At 47.0% G+C, this 26277-nt stretch overlaps 2 protein-coding genes across 4 annotated transcripts; both read right to left on the bottom strand.

Moving 5' to 3' along the window:
* Nucleotides 1-949: 949 nt before the first annotated feature.
* On the bottom strand, nt 950-13400 carry cntrob (centrobin, centrosomal BRCA2 interacting protein). Of its 3 annotated transcripts, XM_049028956.1 has the most exons (22): nt 12662-13400; nt 11800-12113; nt 11258-11525; nt 10467-10557; nt 10116-10209; nt 9784-9940; nt 8329-8445; nt 7635-7751; nt 6990-7088; nt 6713-6907; nt 6478-6624; nt 6254-6387; nt 5977-6102; nt 5732-5879; nt 5272-5374; nt 5023-5205; nt 2559-3280; nt 2311-2404; nt 2041-2208; nt 1827-1956; nt 1600-1681; nt 950-1476 (listed from the first exon to the last, which is right to left on the bottom strand). In XM_049028956.1, exons 2-22 carry the CDS (start codon nt 12105-12107, stop codon nt 1339-1341), a joined length of 3621 nt encoding a protein of 1206 aa, XP_048884913.1. In that variant the 5' UTR covers nt 12108-12113; nt 12662-13400; the 3' UTR covers nt 950-1338. The 3 variants fall into 3 exon arrangements, with proteins under 3 accessions (XP_048884913.1, XP_048884911.1, XP_048884912.1); XM_049028954.1 differs by having other exon boundaries at nt 5023-5374; XM_049028955.1 differs by having other exon boundaries at nt 5023-5374; nt 9784-9937.
* A 2749-nt stretch (nt 13401-16149) lies between these two features.
* On the bottom strand, nt 16150-20416 carry LOC125750739 (eukaryotic translation initiation factor 4E type 2-like). Its single transcript, XM_049028957.1, has 7 exons — nt 20183-20416; nt 19872-19938; nt 19508-19642; nt 19310-19414; nt 18360-18512; nt 17127-17263; nt 16150-16819 (listed from the first exon to the last, which is right to left on the bottom strand). Exons 1-7 carry the CDS (start codon nt 20197-20199, stop codon nt 16780-16782), a joined length of 654 nt encoding a protein of 217 aa, XP_048884914.1. The 5' UTR covers nt 20200-20416; the 3' UTR covers nt 16150-16779.
* Between the last annotated feature and the right edge of the window lie 5861 nt (nt 20417-26277).

Genomic DNA, 26277 nt, shown 5'->3' with positions numbered 1-26277 from the left:
CCATTTAGCATGCTTTCTCAACCATCCGGTATTCCTGATGCTTGGGAAGCCGACGTTGGAGAAAGGCTACTATAATCCCAGCAGATGGGAAACAATTCGCATGTAAATTGTACACCAGTTATATATCCTGATAACCAGCCCTTGGAACAAATAAACCAAGAAAAGACATTTCGTCCTCGTCGCGTTGACAAGAATTCACGAGCTCAAGAATCAGATTAAAAGAAAAAAAGTGAAATATATCAGAATTACACATCATGCTGTTTCCCAGAAGATATCGATTTCACTTCCACTTCATAAGGGGTTTCCTAAAAATTCCCTACCATTACTTCCTTTAGTTCCTCCTGGGGGCTGTAGCCCCGATTTGGGCAGGGACCAGTCCCAGAGCAAGGGATGAGGATGGAAAAGTTATGTATATTCTTACAACCCTGCAATACAAAGAGAGAGAGGGAGAGAGAGAGAGAGAGAGAGAGAGAGAGAGAGAGAGAGGACGAGGGAAGTACAGGCCAAAGATCACCTCTGAGTTCATTAGTTGTTAAGCCACTTAGATTATGGGGCCGTATGGGCCTGCAGTAATACCTATGTAGTACTACTCTATCCAACTTGGACACCAGCACTTTCCAGACATCAAGATTTCCCAGGTGTGACTGTAATGTGATTTTACCAAAAAACATCCCTGACACAGTACAGCTTTTATTAAAGTTACAATGATTAAAGAAAAAAAAAATCTGTTGATTTTGCCATCAGCCATTTAAATGTCCATCGTAAGAGAAGGCTGGGAGTTATATGTGACCCAATGCTTTTTCAGCCCTTGTTCAATTGAGAACAGGATACAACCATATGCATCAATTACCACGGACACGGACACACAGGCATATGAGGAAATGCAGGGATCTTGCAGGACTGGAAGTTTTATGCAGATGGTTACAAAACTACACAAAACACAACCACATGTAGGAAAACTAGACCTTTAATGACTGCATGGCACAATGTGATCTTCCAGAAACATGTACAAAAAAAATCAGACATATAGCATGTAACATAAAGTTTGTTTTAAAACTTTGGTTAAAAGAGCAGGCTGCTGATTTCATTTCGATTCGACTGTCCTTCAGTCCGGGCTGCGCTGTGATAAAGTCGACTTTGAATCCATCATTGTTCCCTCTGCCCCTGAAGGGCCTCTATCATCCCCCCTGAAAGGGGGGGGGTCATCCACCATCAGCAGCTCCCAAGAATGCACCAGTTCCACCAGTACACAGAACCATCTGGAAGCTGTGGCACGTGAGCAAACGGAAAAGGCTGAGACCTGCCCGCCTACAACGGGCGGGGTCACCTTGTCCCCCTTCACCTCCACGCACTGCCCCGGGTGACAGATGCCCTGTGGGCTTGGGGGCCACCTCTCCTGCCCCTGGAGCCCTGGCTCCTGCCTCCTTCCGTGGGCCGTTGGGACTGGCTTCTCCTCCGCATAGCCGACGTGCTGCCCTGTGGTACAAGGGGGGTTAACCGAAGTATGGCAAAAGGCGTGTCCGTCACAGGACATGTGGGAGGAAGTGACGGCCAAGAGGTCACATGACCGTCACATGACCGTCACATGACCATTCTCACCTCCTTGTGGTCAGTCTGGCTCAGGGCCTGCTGCAGGTGCTGCATGGAAGCGCTGCTCTCCCTGCCTTCGGAGCCAAAGGTCCTGGAAGCACATGACACAGGTCACACACACACCCCTCACCTTAATACCAGAAAGCAGCCTTACTGCATATCAGTCCACGGCTCAGATCATCCCAGCCAGAAGGTCCCAGGCTCCCCCCCCGCCTACCCCACCATGTCCCACAGACCTGTCGGCCTGAGCGGAGAGGAGCTGGGCGAGGAGCTTCTCCAGAGAGGGCATGGCCGAGTCCGGCTGGGCCTGGCACTCTGACAGGAGCCGTGTGACCTGAGCCAGGGAGCCTTTAGTGGGGTCCGAGTCTGTGGGGTCACCCAGAGATCACGTCACCTGTGCGCACAAGCCGTCCCCACATGAGCCGGCATTTCTGGGGTGCACGCCCTTACCACCCTGAGGGAGGGGGCCGGACTCCGGCCTGCCGGCCGCCTGCTGGTACGGGGGAGGGGCTCCCAGCTTGGTTTTGGTGACGGCCAAAGACAGAGGTCTGCTGAGGGTGACCACAGGGGGCGCCGGGAGCTGTGGGTCGCCCTCACCTTCCCAGGGCGCCTGCAGACCTGGAGCCACAGCAGAATGTTGTTGTTCCAGTGGCTGCTAACAGCACCGATAGCATACTAGGGGGGGGGGTCAGAACCCGCCAAGCTACGGGGGAGAGATACCCGTCTCAACTGGACCGGAACCAGATGCCACAGAGTGATGCTCGCTGCCCGAGACGGGCAGATCCAGAGGCTCGCCAGGGCAGCGATCCAGCAGCTGGGGGAGGCATGCAAAGCAATCAATCACAGATATTCCAACACAGATCAAGAACATGGAAGAGCACAGAGATTATTACACAGAGCAGACACAGGCGGACATGCTGCGTGGCACAGACGGCCTTATCTGTGTGAAGTGCAGTACTGGCACTTACCTTGCTGATGTAGTACTGCAGCTGGGCCTGTCTGTACTCATCCTGCTCCCCCGGCCTGCCTGTCTGTGCTGGGATCCCTGGCTGGTTCTCTGTACTCCTTTCCAGGTACTGGCTGGTGCCACAATGATCGGGAATCACTACACGCTCTAAACCACTTCCCAGTGCAGTGTTGTACTGGGAACTTTCCAGGGCCCCCCAATTGGACCTGGGTCCTCCACTCTCTCCCAGCTTTGGCCCCCATGAGCTGTAACCCTGGAGACCTGACCTGTAGTGCTCCAGTCCGGCGTGGTGTCCACCCTGTGCCAGCACACTACCCATGCTCAGGTCCAGCCTGGTATCCTTCTGCGAAGCAACCTCCCTGCCACTAGGGGCACTGTGTCCGCTCCCCCCCAAATGTCTGTCCCTCTCTGTGCTGACTCCCAGAGAGACACCCCCCTCTGCACAGTACCCTGACTGACTCAGTCTGCCTCCGTCTCCATGGTAAGCAGCCTGCCCCTGGACAAAGGACAAGCGGGCATCCCTCGTCACTCCAGAGCACAAGCGGGCATCCCTCATCACGCTGTCCCCAGAGCACTCCTCTCTGCCGCTCTCCATGTCATGGACCCCCAGAGGCCTCCTGTTCTCTCTGCCCTTCCACGGAAGTCCTCGCTCCAGCCCTGGAGCTGCATGCTTCTCTTTGGCCAGGGGTTTCTCGCAAAGTTCCTCCAGGTCACAGCCTCCAGCTGAGGATACAAGCAGAGTAAACAGGCCGTGACACCTCCTCCGGTCAGCCGGCCGGCCCTATAAGCCCGGATGGCTCTACACTGCCACCTCTGGGCCTTTGTACTAACTGTCAAACACATAAGCTGCATGAGAAATGTTACGTCAACTTAATCAAATGCTAAGTGTGACCCTGCACCCACACATTCAATCAAAGGACACGCTGACCTCTGTCACTGACAGAATCGACCTAATGATCCTGAAGAGTGATTCATTCGGGGCACGTAACTGTGCCCCCGAGGTGGTACTGGGGCCGGGAAACATACCGGCCACAGAGATTAATCACGAAAGGGCCTTTGGAGGGGCATCGCCTAAGCCTGTAAGCCCGTTAATCCTGGGCCACATTTAGCGTCCGCTAATTTGGTTCCAGGTAACGGCAGTGGTCAACTTTGACCATATTCCAAATCTACAAAATGAAAATATCTTGAATATGAGGCTGATAACAATTGATGGAATGGCAACTGAACAGTCCTATTTATTAATTGTAACCATTTCATTATGCTGGGATTCACTAGTTTTCCCAGGATGCTGACATGTATGGTTACACTGAAAGTCCTCTACGGTACAATATCAAGGACTTCCTGTATAATATTCTCTATTCAATTGATTAGCCCTCGCAATTCTATGAGCAGGCAGGAGGAGGCGCTTGGCTGGAGCGGACGGATCTGCTTGGGGAGAGACATCGTTTACGGAGCTCTAAGTGGATCAGAGGCACCGAGTGGGGAGAAAGCCAGCGGGCAGCCAGACCGGTTTAAAGCATGATATTTACATGGTGTCCCCCCATATTTACATCCTGACACTTTAAATCAGTATAAAAGGCCTCTCTGCATAATAAGACGCATTAGTCAAACAAACATTAATCAATAACTGAAGCACATAAGACACGTTAGAGAATTAAGCGGTAAGATGATCTGAAGGCTGGCTGAGAGATCCCGCGGGTCTTTGCAGTGTTTACACTCATCAGCTGCCCGGATCCGCCCCCCCCCCCCCCCCAAAGGAAAGTCATTATCCTGCGTTCCATTCTCTCTCTCCGAGAGATGAAAACGTCAGGAAAAACGTCACTTCCCGTCGGAAACACGGCTCTTTTATGATGTTGATGTTGGACAGAATTTCGTTGTCCGAGTTTCTCCTGTGATGTCATTTCAACATGGCGGCGTACACAGTCAACAGTAATTCCATTTCATAAATATTTTAAAATGTATTAATAGTTATTAATGCAATTGCACGTGTTCGATTTAGAGAATACTATATTTTGACCGTAAACAGTAGCATGCAATACCAGAATTTTACCAGACTTTGATTTGTTTGTAGTTTGTTTGCCTCTCGAAAAAAGAATATCACTATGAATGTACTAATATATTTGATAAAGCTTTTAACATGGATTGACTAGTTCGTGTTTCTTGTTTGTTTGTCTCTTGGAAAAAATAATCTCACTCCAAATCTGCTAAAATATAAAGCAACAACACACAGCAGCGTGTTCATGGAGGCAGCCATGTTTGTTCCGAGATGTGGTAGCTTGGACGGGAGATTGTCAGATGTGATGTCACTCAACTCGGACTTTCCGACTTCCGGGAGATAATCGAACGCACCATTAGATCTGTGCTTGATTCTCACGACCAATCACATTCCCTCAATAGAATCTAGGGTCAGTGGTGGGAGGCTCAGGCTGGTGCACTGTTGGCTTCTGTTAATGGGGGGGGCTGACCTGTGATCGCTGTGTCATCCAGCTGGGGCTCCAGGGGGCAGAAGGAGCTGCTGTGGTTAAACAGGCTGCTCAGGTCCGACTGGGGGGCACGAGAGCCACGAGCTTTGTGGGGGGGTGACTCCAGTCTTGTGTGAGGTATCTCCTTTGACATCATGAACTCTAGGGGCTGTGGGGGGTCTTGGTCTTGGGGGGGGGCAGGGACAGGATAAATCAGTGAGACGTCACACAGGGCTCGACACTGCCCCACACCTGGCACACGCTGTAACAATGAGCCCGCCTGATCCAGCTCCCGGTCTGACATCACCGGCAGCTCCACCCTGTTGCTTGGAGGGGGTGAGGGGGGGCCCTCCACCTGAGAGCGAACAGGCAATGGGGGACACTCATGCTCAGATACCAAACATGATAGACAAGATTTATGTTTTTATGGTACAGACAGCGTATAACACAGCAGATTCTGATCTGACATCAGCTTAAAGCAATGGCATATTCAAATTATGCTGCAAAAATCTAATAATTATGCTGTTCTTTGTTCTAATAAGGAAAAAATGTGTATAAAATGAGGAAACGTTTCCAGAACGCTACTCCAGCCAACCCTCTGTATTACACATAATTTAAAATTACCAGTATATGGAGAAAATTATTCAACATTGATTCAGCACTTTCACCCAGCAGCTATGATGATTATAAGACCCTCCCACCCATCTCAGACCTGGTTCTGATTGGCCAGCAGCCTGAGTGCTTCTGTCCAATGGGAGCGCAACAGTTCCTGCAGGCGAGACACCAGCTCCGCCCTCTGAGCCTCCAGCTTCCTCTTGCTACTTTCCAAACTCTGCACCTCCTCCTGCTTTAGGGCCAGCCTGGAGGTGGGCACAGGAGGGGGCAGTAGGAAGTGGCTTTAACAACCCCCCCCCGCCTCCCTCCACCCCCGCCCGCCATGCGGCCGAGAGGCCCCACCTCCTCTCATAATCTTCAACAAGCCGCCGGTGTCGATCGTCACGCCCCTGCAGCTCCGCCCTGAACTCGGCCATCTGTTTGGACAGCTCCCTCTCCTGATGGGCGCCGAGGTCCAGCAGCTGCTTCCTGAGTGACGAGGGCAGCCATGGAACAGGGAGATGTTAACCGGGGCTACAAGCACCTGCTGCGGGGGTCACCCCGCAGAGGCCATCGCCCGCAGCCGGCCTGCTGCTGAACATCAGTAGGGTCAGAGTCACCCTGGACGGTACAGGTGTACCTGTGCTGCTCCCTCAGCGAGGCCGTGCTCTCCTCGTTCTCCTTCTGTAGGGCTACCAGCCGCTCCGTCACCTGCTGCTCCAGCGAGAGCTTTAGCTCCACCTCCAGGTGGGAGCGCTGAGCCTCGGAGCGAGCCTAAGAGCCGGCGGGGCACACGGACGGCCACCATTAGCTTCAGGATAACCCCCCCCCCCACACACACACACACACACGTTCCCAGCTGACCTGCTCCAGTGCCCTGTCCATCCGTGCCGCGTCCCTCTCCCTGCACGCCTCCTCCAGCTCCCCGTCCAGCTGTTGCAGTCTGGCTTGCACCGCCCGCAGCTCCTGCTGAGCCTCCTTCAGCTGCAGGGTCTCATGCTCGCGGCCAGCCTAGGGGGGGAGAGGGAGTTCAGAGTGGGCCCCTCCAGTCCCCCGCCCACCCCTCTGCCCCACCAGCTCACCAGCCCCCGCCTCTCACCTTCTCCCTGTCCAGCTCGGCAGCCTGCAATGCCAGCCGCTCCTCCAGCTCCCTCTCCCTACTGGCCCAGGCCTCCCTGTGCTGGGACAAAGTGCCATGCGCTTCCTGGACCTCCCTGCGTGTCTCCTCCAGCTCGCGTTTCCTCCTCCGGCCCTGCTCCTCCAGCCGTGCACGGACGTTGGCCAGCTGCCGCTCCTGCAGGGAGGGTTACTCTAAGCGTGGTGTGTGAGGTGTGTGTGTGTGTGTGTGTGTGTGTGAGTGCCTGAGGGACATGTACCAACAGCTGGTTGGTGCTCCTCAGCTCCTCTCCGTGCTTCTGCTCCCTGTCCAACGTCTCGACAGCCTGGGAGAGGGACTGCTCCAAACGCAGAGATGCCTGCAGAGATATATACACATGCACGGTCTGCGCAGCTGCATTTGTGGTGGAGCCTTATCAAGAGCAGATGGCCACAGGATACAGAGAGTTAAAGAGCGTAGCTCACAGCAACAGGCAGACAGGCAAGCGCAGACAGGCATACGCAGAGAGACAGATGCAGGCGGGCAGACAGGCAAGCGCAGATGTAGACAGGTGCAGACATCTAGACATTTGCACACAGGCAGACACAAAAGCATGCAAAAATGCATGCAGAGAGGCAGATGCAGACGGGTGAAGACATATGCAGCCTTGCAGCGATACAGGCAGACAGGAAGTCAGGCGCAGAGACGTAAACAGATGGGTAAGGGAAGATGGAGACAAGTGCAGACACAGAGGCACGGAGACGTACCCAGACAGGCAGACACACTCTAACAAACTCAAATGCTTGCAGACAAGCAGACGCAGATATTCAGGCAGATGCACTGCAGACAGGCAGACGCACTGCAGACAGGCAGACGCACTGCAGACAGGCAGACGCACTGCAGGTGCAAACTTATGCTCGCTGACCTCCTGCTGCTTGGCCTGGGTCTTCTGTACCGCCTCCTTCTCCTCATGCAGCCTCCCAATTCTCGCACTCTGCTCCTGTTCGTGTCTCCTCCAGCCCGCCACCACTTTAGCCAGAGTCTGGGGTGAGGGGGAGGCAGGCGTGTTTCGGACTGTCACTGTAGCATGCAGAGTGTGTCGAGCAGGGGTGGTTAATCTTACCCGGAATGGGCCATTGTGTGTGCAGGATTTCGCTGCAACTGACAAATAACTGTCACTCATAGCTGGGTGTGGACAGCTGCATGCACACTGGCCCTTTGCAGACAAGATTGTCCACCCCTGGTGTAGAGTGTACAGAGCTACAGCATCTGGGTGCTTGTGCATGCCGATTGGCTATGTGCTTCTGAGCGTTTGTGGATGCCAATTGGTTATGTGTTTCTGAGCATTTGTGTGTGCCGATTGGCTGTTGCTTCTGGGCATTTATGCATATCGACTGACTGCTTGCGTCTGGGTGTTTGTGCGTGCCGATTCACTGCATACTTCTGGGCATCAGTGCATGCCAATTCTCTGCCTGCGTTTGGGCGTTTGTGAGTGGCCAATTGGCTGTATGCATCTGGCCATTTGTGTGTGCTGATTGGCTGAGTGCACCCGAGCGTTCCTGAGAGCTGATTCATGGGGTCCGTCTGCATGTACCGATACGCCGCATGCAGCTGCCCACCTTGTCTAGCTGCTCAATCATGACATTCTTCTTCCTGTCCGCGGAGGCGGCCAGAGCCAGCTGCTGCTGGGACTGAAGGGCCTTGTTTTGTAAGGCGCGGATCTGCCTCTCGCAGTGCTGCGGAAAACCAAGATGGGGCGGGGGGGTCACCAGGAGCACACCCACGCAGTGAGACCGGGACATTATCAACACAAGCACTGCCTGAGACCCCAGTGCATGGATACGTCAATCCCAACACCATCACTGACCAAACAAGCAAAAGGCACTTTAAGGGGATTTTAAAAGGCCCTGAACAGAATCAGCAGACAGTAAACAGGGGTGGCGCTACTGGGCTAATGACGGCTAGCAGGGGCATTTCAGACTGCCAACTAAGGGTGGAGGGATATTGGCAGAGGATGTCACAGTCGGCATCCAGGACTCCAAGGGCAGCTGCCTGTGGTGTGATGGGATCAGCCGCGCAGAGAAAGCACACAAGGGGAGCAAGAGAGACAGGGGCAGGGAAACCAACGCGGACATGACATCACTTCCTGTCCGGTCATTGGCCGAACATGCATCTGCTCAAAAGGGACCGATTATGTCGTGATGTCCTTTCTAATGTTGCTTTTACACGAATGCAGTGTGAGATGACGACGCTCCCTCCGCACCATGGGACACGCCATACACACGCCATACACACGCCATACACACGTTCATTCATGAGCACAAGCCGGCGCAGCAGGACTGCAAGAAATCAATTATTCTAATTAACTCTTTCAAGGACAAAATCATTTTTCCAGCATGGGTATTCGGCAGCTTAGGGAGGACGACAGTTTAAATATTTATCATTTTTAAAAACATACAAAAAAAAATGCACAAATGGGAGACATAGGTGAGAGTGCAGTGAGGGGAGGTGTGATCACCAAACCAAAGAGGTTTTCTGAAGCCCCCCTAGGACCTTTCAGGGACAGCCGGGCCACTCTCAGATGCGTGTGGGTGAGGGGGTTTACGTCATAATTTACTATGTGCTAATTTCCTTTACCAAGTCTGTGAGAATCACTGTTTTATGTTAGCATCAAACGGTAGCGGAATTAGCATTCGCTTGTGTAAATTTGCATTTTCAAGTTTAGACTTTTTGGGGAATGTATCAATACATCACAATGTGCAAAACTAATAATAATGAATAATATATAAACTATGCCTTCTTCTCCTTCAGATAATCCACGCATATTAACATAGAACATGGATATCTCTGCATTTCCAGCAATCCGATGGTGTTTGTCAGCGCAGGTGTGGTTTGATTCATTTACAATGGAAAATTGACATTTTTTTCCAGTACGTCTCAGTTCTTAGTGATAGTGGAAAAGTGACATTTCCTTCAGCGCGCACCTTCGGAAAGCTGAACCCAGTCTCATTTTTTTCATTCTGAAATGGTCTCACTGGGTGCGCCTGAAATGGCATACTGGCGGCCTGCAGTACCTTCCGGCGTGTGCGCTCCCTGTCCAGACAATCCTGCAGGACCTGCCCCTCCGCGGACATCGGCGGGCCCTCGTCGGACCGCAGGCGGGAGTACCGGGGGAAGAGGTCATCCAGGCCACTGAAGGACAAGGTGGGTGACGCCAGCGCCGGAGCACTGCTGGGACGAGGGGGGGGCACAGGATGACGGTCACACCCAGAAGGCACCGACAGTCTACAGCCCCTACAGCCACTTCTGCTCAGCCAAAACCATCTCCCAGAGCTGTCTAACAAAGCCTCTAGCATAGCAACTGCGCTGTAATGACATGTTAAAGCTTGTTGTGCAGCCTGACCACCTGAGTAGGTGCGAGGTGGCGTCGCTATCGAAGGATTCGTCGTCCTTCGCCCGTGTGTCGAGCTGAGGGAACCCAGACACGTAGCTGGTGGCCCCTGCAGGTGGGAAAGGTAATAACAAGCTTAACAGCAGCTTAGCCCTGGCCCTGCTGAAAGCAGAAGGCAGGAAAACGATGTAAGCAAGAGGTGACCATAGGTGTGCCTAAGGATGAGGAGTTTGGCCAAATGCCACCCTCTTGTGGTACCCAGGAGAAGTTCACCCTAACCAGCACACTAACAATTAGGACAGAGGTGGAAGTCAGGTGAGGGAGAAAAAAGGTAGAGCTGGGAGCTTCTCTGGCCATGTGACTCACTCTCTTGCTCTGAGGTCTCCTGTCCCGCCCTCAGCATGGACTGCAGGTGACCCCGTACACTCTCCATGTCCTGGATGTGCTCCCTACCATTCTAGAACCAAGACACATACCAAAAAGCAACATGAATTTTTTTCTTCTTACTCTAATTACATATACATATTTATGTACAATGATACACTCACTCTAAGCTGATATACTGTCACTAACACTGTATTACTTAAATAAAAAAGTCTCTCAACTGTGAAACATCACCTGCATGCTACTAGAGGTGGATGGAGGCACAAAAACAGTTTCTTCGCATGAGTGATCACACTTATGAACAGCTGACACAGTTATGCTCCGCCCCCACACCACCCCACCCCACCCCACCCCCGTAACAAGCAAAAGCTCATTGATGTAACTAAGTCACTGTACTTGTATTGTTTCATACATACTTAATTGTTTGCATGTATTGTATTTATACCAACAGTCATCGCTCTGATATGCAGCCCTGGAGTTTTTATACATTTACAAACAATGCATCCACATTGCATATATCAACTGGACTGAACCTGGCCGTTGTCGGACCGTTATTGATATGCAGAATCTTGGGAAGAGAGAGTCCGCTCACTATGATACTTCTGGAAGCTTCCCGAAATGTTCTCCTATTGTCTGACTTTTGTGCTAAATGTTGTACGAATAAGTATAATTAATTTTATTTGGAGAAACACACAAAGAAAAAAAAATCGATCTTCTAAAAGTACTGACATGGTTTTTGGACCACACTGCGACCCATAGTCCTAGGAGCTTACCAGGGCTGAGGCAGAGCTGCTGTCCACACTGGTCTGTAGACTATGACTCATCTTCTCTGCCAGTTCCCCCAGTTCCAAGTCTTCATCTATTGCTCTTGCGGCCCCCTCAGCAGGGTCACCAATGTTGGGGGAGAGGGAGGCTGGCGTGCTGGATTCAGCCCCCTCTGGCTCCTCCAGCTGTCCCAGAAAGTGTGCAGGGGTAGCCTTCATCCACGCAGCAGAAATGTCACTGGTCAGACTGGGCGATGAGAGGCTGAAAGTGACCTGTCTGGGAGACAGATGCAGAAGGGGGGGGTATTTAAAAGACAATAGTTTGTGGCCTTTCCAAAACTCTAAAGAAGCATGGGAAATTCAATAAGAAAGACCAGTGTTTCCCAGCCCCGCCTACTCAGGGACCCTCAGAGAGGCAATGTTTTTGCTTCCTGCCAGATAGTCCACATTTTGCTACCGGGAGCTGGGAGAGAGCAAAAAATATGCACTGCCTTGGAGTCCCTAAGGACTGGGTTGGGAAACACTGACATATCCTACACTAAGGGACACACCTGGGTCTCTCTGTGGGGTCAGTGATAAGGCGACCAGCCAGACCGGCCACGCCCAGCTTCTCGCTGCTCTTCAGTGAGGCATAGAGTCGGGCGGTGACCTGGCTGGAGGGGGATAGTGTGGAGAGGGGTGACGTGGGCCAGGAATGAGCCAGGGACGGCTGCCATTTCTCTGGCAACGAACGAGAGGAGGACGGAGTGCAGGCCTCTGCCAGGGATGGGGGCAGGAAGGAGGGAGGAGGCGACGCGCTCGGGGATGCGATCAGAGGCTCTACGTCACTCAGCAGGTCTTCGTTCTTCACCGCTGACATAGTCGCCTCACATTAAACGTCACCCATCATAAAAAAGTTAGAGATGTAACTAAATAAGAAGCATACACCAATTCATGCTCATGGTGGCGGGACATCAGTCACAGCGACAGTTTATTTTTCACAAAACTCAGCGATAGGTTGGTTGTCAACCGTTACGAATAAACCGATTTATAACTATCAAATATATATAATTTACGCATGCTTTACTGACAATAGTATTTCAACAACAGCACAGCGATTAATCAGTCTGCTAACACACGCTTATTGCAAAATTCAGCTAATAATAACTAACCATAATAAACAAATACTTAGCTAGGTAAACCATAAAAAGATGCCACAACTACATCCACGCGTTTTTTAGATTTTAAGTTATGGAGCCAGTTAACTAGACCGTACTGTAACTATATAAAATGTGAAAGGATCTGCATATCAGTAGGCACCTAATATCAACAGTTCTAGCTAATTAACGAGCTATGGAGCTAGCTATTAAATTTCCATCGCACATCGGTGGAGGGACATACAGTATCTCCAACCAATTAAATCCTGTTGCTTACCGGTAACAAGTACTACCCCGGAGGAATAAGTCGTCAAAATCTGATTGGTAACCCACCACTGAGGCTAAATCCCCAAGCGAAATATCGGTTATGTGCAGGAAGGGTTCAGTCCATTTCAAACGCGGCATAGCAACCGCGCATCTCAACGACGCGCTTTCGTCATCAAAAAGGGACTGCAGGAGGGCAGAACTCGGAATGACGTCACACACGAAACGCGTTCCAATACAGCTGGGAAACTTGCTTTTTGCAACGGGACCCTTGTATTGTTAAGATACCTGACTTTAAATGGGCTTTATTTTCGTTCACTTACATTTAGCCCGGACTACCTTAAATCGAACAAATAATCCACTAAGGATGAAACCCAGTTCTAGCCTGGTTAATTGTTAGCAATATCAGTTGATAACGACACATTACGCGGTGTTTTTCGCGTAAAACTCCGTAGTAAAGCGTCCACAGATAAATTGGACGGTACCGTGTGTACGAACGATTTATTGAGCCACAAAAATATGTAAGTGCTAATAAACAGTATAGAACTACAACTTTAACTTCTGTTGATAAAGGGCGCAACCATCTTGAATTCTGAGGTTGGGATTGTGTTGATTCCTCCGAGTTCACTTCATGGGGCTTTCCAATTGATATTTCCGAATAGGAATTCGGACTTTCCGAGTTACGAGTTCAAATGGAACGAAACATAAATGAGGTATGACTACCATAAACCTTATGATGTGAACAACAAAGATGAAATGAAATACTCACGATTATATATCAAATACATTCCGCGTAATGGTTTCCGGACCATTGGCGTCTCTGACTAGTTACCAGTAGATGGCGCGCGCGTTTGTTTAGTGAATGCATGTACAGCATTTCATATATACAATACTATTGTATGATTCTTCTTAGCAATCAATCATGTTTTTCTTTGGTTCTGATTTTAGGATAATAATAGAACGATATGAGGCAGACACATAAAGCACTATGGAATTAAATATCCATTAAAACAATTTGTAGTGCTACAGGACATGAAGAAAAAGACATTTTAATCAAACATTTTGATTTTAATCAAAAAAGGAAATTTAACATACTTGCAATAACAACATACTATAGACTATAGAAACACATACAATAGAGCCATCCACTAATCTTCCGAATTCCGTATTCAAATTCATTGAGTCAATAGATCCATAAAATATTTAACAATAACATCATCAATTTGGCTTGGCGCAAGTAAATTTTGTTACTGGATTAAAATATCACCCTGCTTTTATCAAAGACGTTTCTTACTTGCCCTCTTTTATATCGGCTCTTACAACTTCAAATCTCTTATAGATGAGCTGTTATCTACAATCCTGCAGTTTTCCATGCAAATCCCCTTCTTCAGACAACGAAAGCAGAACCAGATACGGCAGTCCGGACATTTTAGGTTGCGACATCCCGTTCCCATGTGGGAGACTAACACTTTGCATCCAGGACACACACGGAAGAAGGGACATCCCACCACAGATGCCCCAGGGACCGTGATGGTCTCGGGTGAGAGGAGGGCTGCCCGTAACCCACACTGTGGCAGGGAGCAGCACCTTTCCGATGCAGCCTCCTTAGGCCATTCCCGCCTGCAGGCCCAGCAGAACTGGTAAACTCGATGCAGCTGCTTGGAGCAGGGTTGGCACACAGTACGCATGCTGCCACATCCTTTGAAACTCCAGCTCTGGCATCTAGGACACTAAAGGAGGACAGTCACAGAATTCTAGATGATCAAAAATCAGCATCACATCCATGATTACACATTACTGCTGCAAGTGTGGGATATTTCAATACTTAATTATATAGATTAATCTTTTATGCAATTATAATTTAAATAATTGTAATATCTCTTGAAAAGTAAATGTAAACAAACAATGATTTCACGAAATATTGTTTATGACATTAGAGGCGCTTGATAGTTTTAAACTAAGTTCTGTTAACTCTCCATTGCACCGAGATGTATTATACCATGTCAATGTATTACTGCATATTTCATATTGCACTTTACCATGAAAAATGCCAGACTCGTGACTTTTGACCGTTGGCAGCCGACTGATTTCTTGTCTTTCCTCTGGCATTTTTCTATTCCATTTTAATAGGTATTGCCAAAAATATAGTTACTACGGAAGCCTTGCCATGTGCTTGCAATTATTTTTAATGCCATTATCTCGCGATAACGAGATCATTTTCTTTGAATAATTAAAATGATAAACATATTGTGGACGCTACACGCAGCGCTACTCGTCTATGTACTGCTGAGTTACTTAATGTGTGCATCTGTGTATTTAACACTGAAAGTGTTAAATCCGTGTAGTATTTTACCATGAAGTGCTGTCATGTCATGTCCTGTCTCTTAAGTTGCATTATGGTCCTAGGAAAAGCTACGTCGCACCAATATATACAAAATGTGTACGATATAATAATAAAAATACTTAGATTTCATATAAACAAACCTTCACTCCTACATTCAGATCTACACACACCGAGTCCTCGGGGATTACTCCACTAAGCGAAATGCGTTATGCCTGACACTATTCCAACTACACAGTGGCAGAGGGATATTATGGATATTATCTACATACGCATTTGTAGACCTACAGCCGCAGACGTGCAGCAAAAATAACTAGTATAAAGACCAACTGAGAGGTCCGCGTGAGATATAACTAATGACCTGTCGGTATATAGAGCTCTTGGAGCAAAATACTTAAGACTTTTTAGCCATTAATACCTATGTACGCATTTACAGATTTGTCAAATTGAGATATAGTCACACAACTCTCCATACACATTTGCAAATAATTTTGCTATAATAGTAGCCCCGCATTCACAGCATACATGTAGAGTATGTGAGAAATCCAATATTGCTATACCGCCACTCCGCCTTAAGATTTCATGGTTTTTAAGTACCTGAGCTTGGATTCCATTGCGATTCTCAGTCACAGTGTTGTTCTGTCGACATGAATAGAGGAAGTCACGTAGTCACAAAAACAGGATAAAAAGGTACAAAAAACAACATTGGCTGTATGGTCTGACCTGCTGAAGATAATGTTTAATTACTCACCATGACTCCTATCGTCCCTTCGGACTACAGGCGAAGCTTCGTCTGGACCCAGCGATTTCTGACTTTAACGCACTTTAACTCCAAATCCCCAAGTTTGAAGCTAGAGAAACGCAGTTTACTTGGCACATAGTAAAAGTAAAAGGAGCCGAAAGGAATTTTCTGCAGTTTCACTTTTGGTTTAAATTCTTTCTTCACCATGTACCGCCACATCGGTGAAGTGAGAAACTGACTTGGATTTCCTAGTCTGATATGCAGTCACGAACTGGTTATTTCACCATCCAAAATAAACGGTCCTTCATAGTTTCATGCGGACCAACGCAAGATTTATGTTCTTTTAGCGTGGGGTCCGTACTTTCCCTAAAGTAAAGCACTAAGGGGTCATGGGGAAAATTGCACGACATTAAAAACATGCTTTTGTCCTTACATTTATTACCGATTAGTTACAACCTGTGTAAAGGCGCACCACAGACTCGTGCAATCATGTGATTTTCAAAGTCGGAAGAATATGACAATTGTAAGCAACTAAAGGCCGTCATTTACAATTTGAGCTGAATATAAGCTGTAATTTTTTTTATTTAAATGGTCCCTGAGTGAACGCATTAATATTACGCTACCGATATAAATTACTTTTATAAATCACGAAATTTCCGCCCCCTCCCTTTTAGTGTGCCCCCTGCTTACTGGCGTGGTATCCAAAATTACCGCAAAATGTACCAGATAATCAGTTGTGAAAAATGATCGTCATAAACTAAAACTTGATCAAGTGTGAAAAAAATCAATTACTATTTACAGATAAATAAAATCACCTGAAATGAAAAAGAAAAAAAACTCACAAATGAATAGTACCAGTAAATTAATGTATACCTATACAGATGCGACAAAATAAAACAGCCTCTTTTCAGTACTTTCCGCTTCAGCTTTGCACCGTTTGTGCCGATTTTTGAGAAGACAATATGATGTCCTTAATTTGTAGAAAAGCTGAAGGGCAGTTGCCCTCGAACCCGACACACCCACACTTCCACACTCCATCAGCTGCTGGTCAGACTGTGAGCTTCGTGTTGCGGAAGCTGGAATTATCCCTGTGGGAAGCAGAAAGACTTAAATACAGAGTGTATGAGGTCCCTGCAGACAAGTACAGAAATGAGTATGAAAAGTGATACCGAGAAGAATACGTATAGAAACAGGCAAGGACATATAGTGTGTGTGCATGTATATAAACCACACCACTGTAAATGTATCTACATGTACAGCAAGTGAGACGGAAACAGGAATTATGCTTCCATTCTGTATCTTTTTTTTCCCGCGCATGGTTCCGCGCATGGTTCCACGCATGGTTCCACGCATGGTTCCGCACATGGTTCCACGCATGGTTCCGGGCAGCCTCACCTGAGGCTGTCGTTGTGGGTCTTGTACTCCATGATGGTGTTGGGCGGAAGATTCAGAATCCGACGCAGAGTGTCCCGGATGCGAGAGGTCGTCATGTGGTCATTGGCCGTCCTGTTCCAGATGGACAGGATGTCCTCCTGTGGGATCATCGCAGATTTGAGAGAAGGAAGTGAAACACAGATTCTACAGCTGTGGCCAAAAGGTTTGAGAATGACAGAAATGTTATGAAGATCAACATTTGCTGGGTAATGTGGGCAGTGGTGGCTTAATGGTTAGGGAAGCGCACTCGTAATTGAAAGATTACAGGTTCAAATCCCTAACCAGCAAGGCACCACTGAGGTACCCAGAGCAAGGTACCACCCCCAAGCACTGCTCCTCCCCCCCAAGCTCCCCGGGCGTTGAATTAGCTGCCCCCTGCTATGTCACATTGTCACATATGGGTTAAATGCAGAGGACACATTTCGTTGTTGTGTGCTGTGGTGTGTCAACAATAACGATTAATCACTAAAAATAAGCTGTTTATGTGGCGTCCTGAACTTGAAATGCAGTCAAAGTGTCTCCCTCTGAAATTCTAACAATACAAGTCAGATGTTGCATTCAGTTTTTTCCCCACTTTTGCCATTTAAAAAACAGAAGTGTGTACTTTATGTATGTATGTACATACTTTATGTATGTACTTGTATGTATGCACAAGGGTAGTTTTTTGCAACTGGAGTTGAAGTACAACTTTATTCAAGACACTGATTGGGAGTGAAAGGTTGCAACTGTCTGTTAATTAAATTTGGGCTGTTTCAAGTTTCAATAGTCCTATTGTTTTAATACTGGAGTGATAACCATCAGATTACAATGGCAATACAGTGATGCATTGAATGGTGACACTGGTATTGTGTTCAGTATTGTATCATGGGCTACCTGACAATACCCAGCCCTATTAAATGCATGTTTGGAACAAACTGACTTATAGTATGTCAGTCCTGCAGAGTAAATATATCTAAATATATTTAATGACTTTAAATAATTTGATAACTGTAGGTAAATGTCATCATCCTTAATCAAAGGATTCATCAGCGATCTGTGTGTAGCCCAACTATCAAAAGCAATTAGGGCCGTCTGTAGTCAGTTTCCTTAATTAGAGCGACTGAGTCAGAGTCAGTTGAGTAGGACCCAACACGCTAATATCCATGCATGACTTCAGGACAAGGCTCTGCTTCCTGTTCACGTCAGAATCCCCACCTGAAAGCGGACAGACACCACCACGCCGCAGATCTCCTCTCCGACCATGAACTGCTCGCCCAGCATGGCCAGGATGATGTTCTCCCAGAAGCGGGAGGCCAGCCCCTTCCTCAGCCGGATGATCCACTTCCCACCACTCCTGTTGGCTTTGTCCTGGAGGAGGGGGTGAAGCACGGAGAGTCACCTGTACAAGAACCGTCACACGAGCGAAAAAGAACCAGACCGTAGCTTCATTCTTACGATCTAGCATCACCCATCATGAAGTGAAAGTGATTAATCGGCATTGTTGATGCACCACAGCACACGAACGAAATGCGTCCTCTACATTTAACCCATATGTGAGATAGCAGTGGGAAGCTAGAGTGGGGAAATTCTCTTTACGCCTCCCCCAACTTGCTCTCTGTAGGCAAGAGTACACTGGCTGTGAAGGGCTGCCACCTGTTGCAGTGCCCAGGGTGCTGGGGCTCAGGGGTCTTGCTCAAGGACCCGCAGATGTGCCAAAGGTGGGTTTGAACCAATGACTCTCTGATCACAGACACGCAGGCTTAGCCCACAAAGCCACACACTGCCCCCTTAAACCGTGTTATTAATTGTTACTGAAATTATAACCTTGAAATGTGTTGATCCGATCATAATTTCAGAGGGGACTTGGTTACTTAGCTACCGCACTTTACATCTCACGTGTTGATCCATGTGTAAGTTCTCTCCGAATATAAAAAAGTAAACAGCACACCGAGCAGGCCACATCAGTGATACAGATGTACAGTGATACAGGCAAATGTCCACTACTCTTGTTGCCGCCCGTTCATCGACAAGCTGGTGATCACGCCAGCAAACTTAGCCACTCATAGGACAGGGTGATGTCCTGCAGCTTGGCAGACCCCAAACAGAGGCTCTGGGGCAGCCACTGGAAGCTTGTACTGATCAAGTCCGTCAGGGTTCCCCCTCACCTCCCACATGGGCTTGATGCCCTCCTTGAAGAGGTGGAAGTCACTGTGACCTGTCAGATCACCAGGCCGGACCAGATGACTGTACAGTTTCCAAAACTGCTCTACCTGAAACACATCAAATGATTTTTTATTTTACCTTTACAGGATTCCACATCTCTACATTAGATCCCTCTCCCCTTTTTTCTCCATGCTACTGACCGAGGCCACGGTTCCGATCTGCCGGATATTATGCTCGTAGCTCTGTGTGATTGCGGGGCGACTCTGCGTGCGACGTGAGAACCAGAAGGTATAGTTGTACTGAAGACGGTGCTCCCCCACTCCAGGCGTGACCGTCTGGAGACAGCGGCATTCATCACATCTTAACTCACTTCCACTAAAAATGCGTATAACTGCTGAAAACTAACAATGATATTTAATACGACGAAGTAGAGAAGTATTGTTTATCGTCCGTGTATTTACCATTGTGCCCATATATACTGCTATAATAAAAATCTACCGCTAAAAGGTTTAATATTTAAGAAAAGCAGCATGCAATCCCAATGAGACAAATTAACACACTTACCTTCTCCGGCACGTTACTGTTGACTACCTGGTGGTTTCCATTGTCATCGCCATCCAAACTGCAATACCTTAAAACAAATCATGCATTTCACAGTTAGACTGTACGACATTTTCCACACCATTTACTTTTCATTCCAGTTAATCTTACAGCTCATTTTCACTCTAATAAAAGATGCCGCTGCCTGGCATGTTGGTCACGTGCACATCCTACAGCAAAAACCATATATTGAACTAGGCTCAGCTAAGGTGAGAGCGATCGGGATCTAATCTGCCCCCAGACACCATAAGTACCTAGCTGGCTGGAGAACTTACTCGTCAAACTGACTCATTTTCAGACGTCTTCCTTAAACGTTCACAAGTTGTATACACGGCTAAACCGATTTTTCTAGAACAATTACCTAATTATATCGATTTAATACATAGAACATTTATGTTACGCGAGAAAAAAGTTCATTAAAAGTTTTGATTTAAAAATCTCAAGTCCAGTTCTACAACTGACAAACCATTCATTACGCAGCCCCTGTCAATACTACGTACAAAAGTGTGAGAACGGAAAGCAGCGAAGAACAAACCTAACAAGGAAAAACGCGTGTGCAGTAACGACCCACGGGACGGTCTACGACTCTACGGAAACCACGAAGTACATACATTTTTCCCGTTACATAATACTTAAAGGGTTTTTTCTGTAATTAATTTTCCATTAATAAATATCATCCTGTGTTACATGTATATAACATACTGTAAATGTGTTGCCGAATTCTTTCAAAATTCCTTTAATATGTTGGGTAATGTTCAAAACATTGTCAGTCGTTTTATAATTCATCCACAGATTGTGTATAGATAATAAGAAATATATTTGTATACGTGCATGAGACATGTTTTTGCTTAGTAAATAAACAGTTTAAAATGTAAAATTGCCTGCCGAATACTAATTACACTGATGAAAAGGGTACTTTCCCTAATCCCTCATCCGATTGGATCAGAGCCAAAGACCGATTAGCAAACAACAGAATATGGTTCACATAATTATGCCCTCAGTTTCAGTACTACATTCCCATTTTGTGCCTAGAAATGTTTAATTTTAACGTATCACTTATAAAAACATTTTTCACTGTTTTCATAATCTCCACACGGGAAAAAGTTGAAAGGCCAGAAAATACACCCAATAATTTATCAATGAAATTTTTTTTTTTTTTTTAATTAAATGCAGTTAGACGCGTGGAAGTCTCACAGCCTTACGAATCAGAGCTCAAAGTCTTTGACGTTTTTCTGATCGTTCTTCACTTGAATGGGAGGTGATGCGAACAAAATGCCGTGGACACCCGCCTAAAGCATCCATTTTAGCCACCGCTAATCCTGCGTTAGCTACGGGGATTCTGCACGAGGTTTGCAGATACTTACAGACTCTGTGCTGCAAAACAACCCTGTGATACACACTGTCCCAACTTCGTATGATTTAAAAAAAAATCATTTAGAATGTGTTAGCCACGTAGGTCAGAAAAAGGAAAATTCTAGAAAAATACACCTAATCTCACTTTACCACATATTTTGACATTTTTAGCAGGAAGGAGTGCATTCAAGCACTTTTTGAAATTCTGACCTAAGTCCCAAGAAAGGATAAATTGGTTAAAATAGCTTATTGGTTAAAATTATCATCCTAGTGCTTAATAACTCAGGTACACTGCATTTCAGCACCAGGGTTAGGAATCATGGTTATTGTGTATTTTGAGATTATTTAATGACTTTTATTAGTAGATAAAAGAATGAAAACCTGTCTTGAAAAGTGGACAAATTAGACCCTAATTCATTTCTGTGTAAAAGCTGGCAGTTAAGTACGCACAGTAATGACAAAACATATTTGTTTCATTAGAGTCTGTAAGACTATGCAAACCAGTGGAACACTTTTAGGATTTTTTTTTTCTAGAAACAATGTGCCTCTTAAACTCTGAAGTGCCATTGGGGGAGTTAAGAAAAGACAGAGAAAGCGGGGGTGGGGGGGACGCTGTCTCTGATGAGAGTTAGAGTGTGGGAGAGAGCGGATTTGGAAGGTGGATGCTGTCCGTCAAACAGGGATTTAATCTCCCAGTGAATCCTCAGCTTCTCCATCAGCTACCCCTTGTCTCTTCACCATTTCCCTATTTTCTTCTTGTGAAAATGTCAGTATTGTCCCTGACAGCCGCTCCATCACCTCACTGTCATGCCTGGTAGCATAAAATACTTTGATTAATGACAGTCACCGCAATTCACCTTCAGGCAAATGCTGAGCATTTCACCTCACACACATAAAACAGCAGCAACATAGATAAAACTTTTATCTAAAGATTTTTGACAAACATTATTAATCCCTGAGGGAAAATGATGGATTTTACGGTTCACATAAAGCATAAACATTATGTCAGAACATAAATTTTGTTGACAATAAGATGAAAATATTTAATAAATATTTATTAAATAAAATATTTTTAAGGAAATCAGTTGGGAAAAAAGGCAATTGTTTCTGCTGGAACATTCCTATGGTGTCTGTTTGTCTGACTTGTTAACACATTTGCACACACACACACACACGCACACACACCCACACACACACCCACACACACACACGAGCACGCACACACACACACGCACACACACACACGAGCACGCACACACACACACGCACACACACCCACACACACACCCACACACACACACGAGCACGCACACACACACACGCACACACACACACGAGCACGCACACACACACACGCACACTCACACACTCAGGCCACTCCACACACGCTCTCCAGCTGAAGAGCCTCCACGCTTCTCCTTCTTCAATTGATGGGCCAAAGAAAAGGGGGATGAGGAAAGGCTGTCAGACAGACGAAAAAAAGAGGCTTTCCTCGTGCCCCCTCTCCATCCTTCATCCCCCTGAGAGAGAAGGGGGGGGGCAAAAACAATCTAACCCTACCTCTCTACTGCCGCTTCTATCTTCCTCCTCAGTCCTTTCCTTCTGCTGATCCAACTTTGTCTCTTTATCCATCAGCTAAATCCCATCACGTCCTTTCAGCTGGGGGGGGGGGGGGGGCAGGTCCTGAGGGCAAACCCCTCCTGATATCTGTCAGAACGATGTTGCTCTGCTCCCAGAAACACACGATCGAGGGAAGACTGATCCATTCTTGGAATCATTGGCATGTGAAAAACACCCAGCGTCTCATTCCGTGATGTGCAAACGTTTACGTATAAGTACAGTGTGGTGAGGTTTTCATTCTTTCAAAGGCTCCTATTCATGTATAAGAAAAAAATTAAGAAAACCCGTTATTGCTATTGCTACATTAGGCTACATCATTTCACTACAGGCTACATCAAAATAGTCGCATTCATCAGGAGAGCTGAGTTATTGGATCGTATGTCACCCTCCAATCCAGGCCTGGGCAATTATTTCCCATGGAGCGAAATGTGAGCTTTGCATTACCAGCAGGGGCCATTTTTAATGATCATTTTCATGTCCCATAAAAGCTGTAATAACAGACTTGTTTGATTTAATTACTTGTAATTCAAAAAAGGTTTGTGGGCAAACATTTCTTCATCATCATAGACTTGAGCTTAAAACTTTACCAATTTTAAGGATCACATGGGCTTATCTACTCAAAACCACATCTAGCTGTAAAAGAAGGATATACATGTATACACACAGCACACACACAGCACACACACATCAACACAAACACAGCACACACACACATCAACACAAGCACACAGCACACACACAATCATCAACACAAACACACACAGCACACACACACATCAACACAAGCACACAGCACACACACACATCAACACAAACACACAGCACACACACACATCAACACAAACACACACAGCACACACACACATCAACACAAACACACAGCACACACACACAGCGCACACACACACATCAACACAAACACACACAGACACAACAAACACGTTGTAATCAGCTAAATTTGGTGGACTTTTGACGCATTAATAATTCATTATCCCTGATGTACTAATGCTACGCCAGGTATCCTGCATGCCAACCGCCCCAGACGGCGTGCATGCAGATTGCGTCACGATGCACGGGCGTATGACAAACCTGGACATCTGTCCCAGCTTTCTAGCATCCAGCCCACCCAGCCCCCCCCCGCCTCCTAACTCTATTTCCCTGGGGTTCGCTGGGGATTAAGTCCATGTCAAGAGCAGAAAGGACAAGTGTTGCGCTTTTTTCCATAAGCTGTGGGAACAAGGGGGGAGAAAGACAGAATAGAATTAGAGGCAACAGATGCATGGTTCTTGTTCGTCCTCCATAACCCCACCCTCGGCCTCAGTCCTTGTCTACTTTTGTTGGACTCGACCCCCCCCGTATTCGTGTGTGGCCCGGGAGCTTTTCCCTCCGGCCTCCTCTCTCCGCTTGCGGGACCAAAACACAACATCTTTTTATTCACGGTAACTGAGATGACAACATCAGGGTCAGCGCTAAGTGGACGCCACCTGGATCTTATAGCTGTTGCTCATTCCTTGCTCCATGGTCACAGCAAAAGCGATTGTGGACCCTCGCTAGACCCCTCAAAAACATTTCATAGATCTACTTATCAATTTGTCCTGTATTTTTGCATAAATTCATATGGATTTTATAATAGGGGACCCCGCCCCCCCCACCTCAGGTAACTTTACTGATTCGGTGAGGGGGGCATCTGGGCACAGCATCCTGTATTTATTTTGTCAGATTTGACAGTGGCGATCTTACTGGGGGGTCAAAACATAAATTCATCATTGGGTGAGAATCCTATCCCCAACCCCGTCTGTGGCTACAGAAAGAGGATGAATCTGCTGAACTTTATTTACCTCAAACCAAATCACTAACTAGCAGAAAAAAATGTTCCGCTTATATTGATATTTACCCAGTAATCAGCCAGACAGAGAGAGCAGGTCTCTGTACATTCACCGAGGCCCCTGTATTCTTGTTCTATATCACTAAGCTAAAATATCTTTGGTCATCCCTGCCCTCATCTTTCCGTCCCTCCATCCATCTCATCATCTCTCCTTCTCTTCTCCCCGTCTCTCATATCCCTGCTGCTCTCACCTCTTCTTCCCCTCCCTCTATTCGCACTCTCGGCATCCTGTGGTGAGCAGGGCTCGGGAAGTGACCTCCCTGTCCGTTCGGGAGAGCTGCTGCTATTGAGCGGAGGCAGGAGGCGCGGGTATCTCAATTAGGTCCTGTCTCGGGAGGGGGGGGGGTGAGGCTGGGGAGCAGGGGGGCCCGCTACGGCCGGACACGGGCAGAAGAGCTTCCCACTCCAGCGACCGACTGGCAAAGAAGCAGGAGGTAGACGTGTGTGCGCTCCGGCTTCCCACAGAGCTTCCTCCCATCTGCCTTCTCCTCTTCCTCCCTCACCCATCTCCTCAGACGTCTTCATCATTGAGCACAACATCGACAAATCTTTCCCTCTGCCTGGACGGCGAAGGGCGCTGCATTCTACACTAGAACCTTCCTCCTCTAGCTTGCACTTTAATTTCAAATAAGAAATCAGTGTAAGATACAGGATGCTCTTAATAATAACAAAAGCACACTGCAGTGAGGTTACTGTCTTATTGGGATCTATCATGATAATTTAATTACCCAAAAAAAACATGCCATCCAATATGTCAAATTACACAGTATTTCGGTAAATTGGTCATTCTTAATATTTGCATGATATTAGTAATATTCAGTTAGATGAACTGCGTACTAAAATTGTACATTTACATAATTGCGGTAGTTTATTCAGCAGCAAACAAAATCAAAAGAGCAGAAACAAAAACATTAAGTACAAAATACAAACCCACAGTAAGGTACCTAAAGGAGGAAAAGGAAGTTTTGGTGACTAGCCTGTAGTTTCATAGTTTGTTATAGAGTTTATTAACTGATATACAGAAAACACATTTGAAAATGACCGAGAACAGAACCGTGGGCCACATGCAAGTTTAGTCAGATGTCTGGCACATTGTACACACTGTACAATGTCAATATCACACTGTACAACAGCGGCCATTCGTTATACCTCAGCCCCATCGGGGTGGGGGGTGGCAACTAGGGTTGTAGAGGGGCGGGAAAATTCCAGAATGTTTCCAGAGTTAAGCTGGGGAATTTTTGAAATATTGAATTTCGCAGATCTATTGGCAATTGATCTTCACGTTGCACCCCCCCCCACCCCCACCCCCCCAGCTGTACATACGGAAAACCGGCACTTAGCGAGTAACCATCCATAGAGGCAGGACAAACTATCATCACCAAAGCACTAACCCATAGGGGCACAGGAGGGAGAGAGAGAGAGAGAGAGAGAGAGAGAGAGAAAGTTCAAACGAAAGAGGGAGAAAGGATGAGCAAGGAAGAGAGTGCATATGAAAGGAGCAGGTGCTGCTGT

Source organism: Brienomyrus brachyistius, chromosome 10 (genome assembly GCF_023856365.1).
Source record: "Brienomyrus brachyistius isolate T26 chromosome 10, BBRACH_0.4, whole genome shotgun sequence".
NCBI lineage: Eukaryota > Metazoa > Chordata > Actinopteri > Osteoglossiformes > Mormyridae > Brienomyrus > Brienomyrus brachyistius.
Note: the sequence above shows the minus strand (reverse complement) of the source record. Positions and strands in the feature narration are given on the sequence as shown.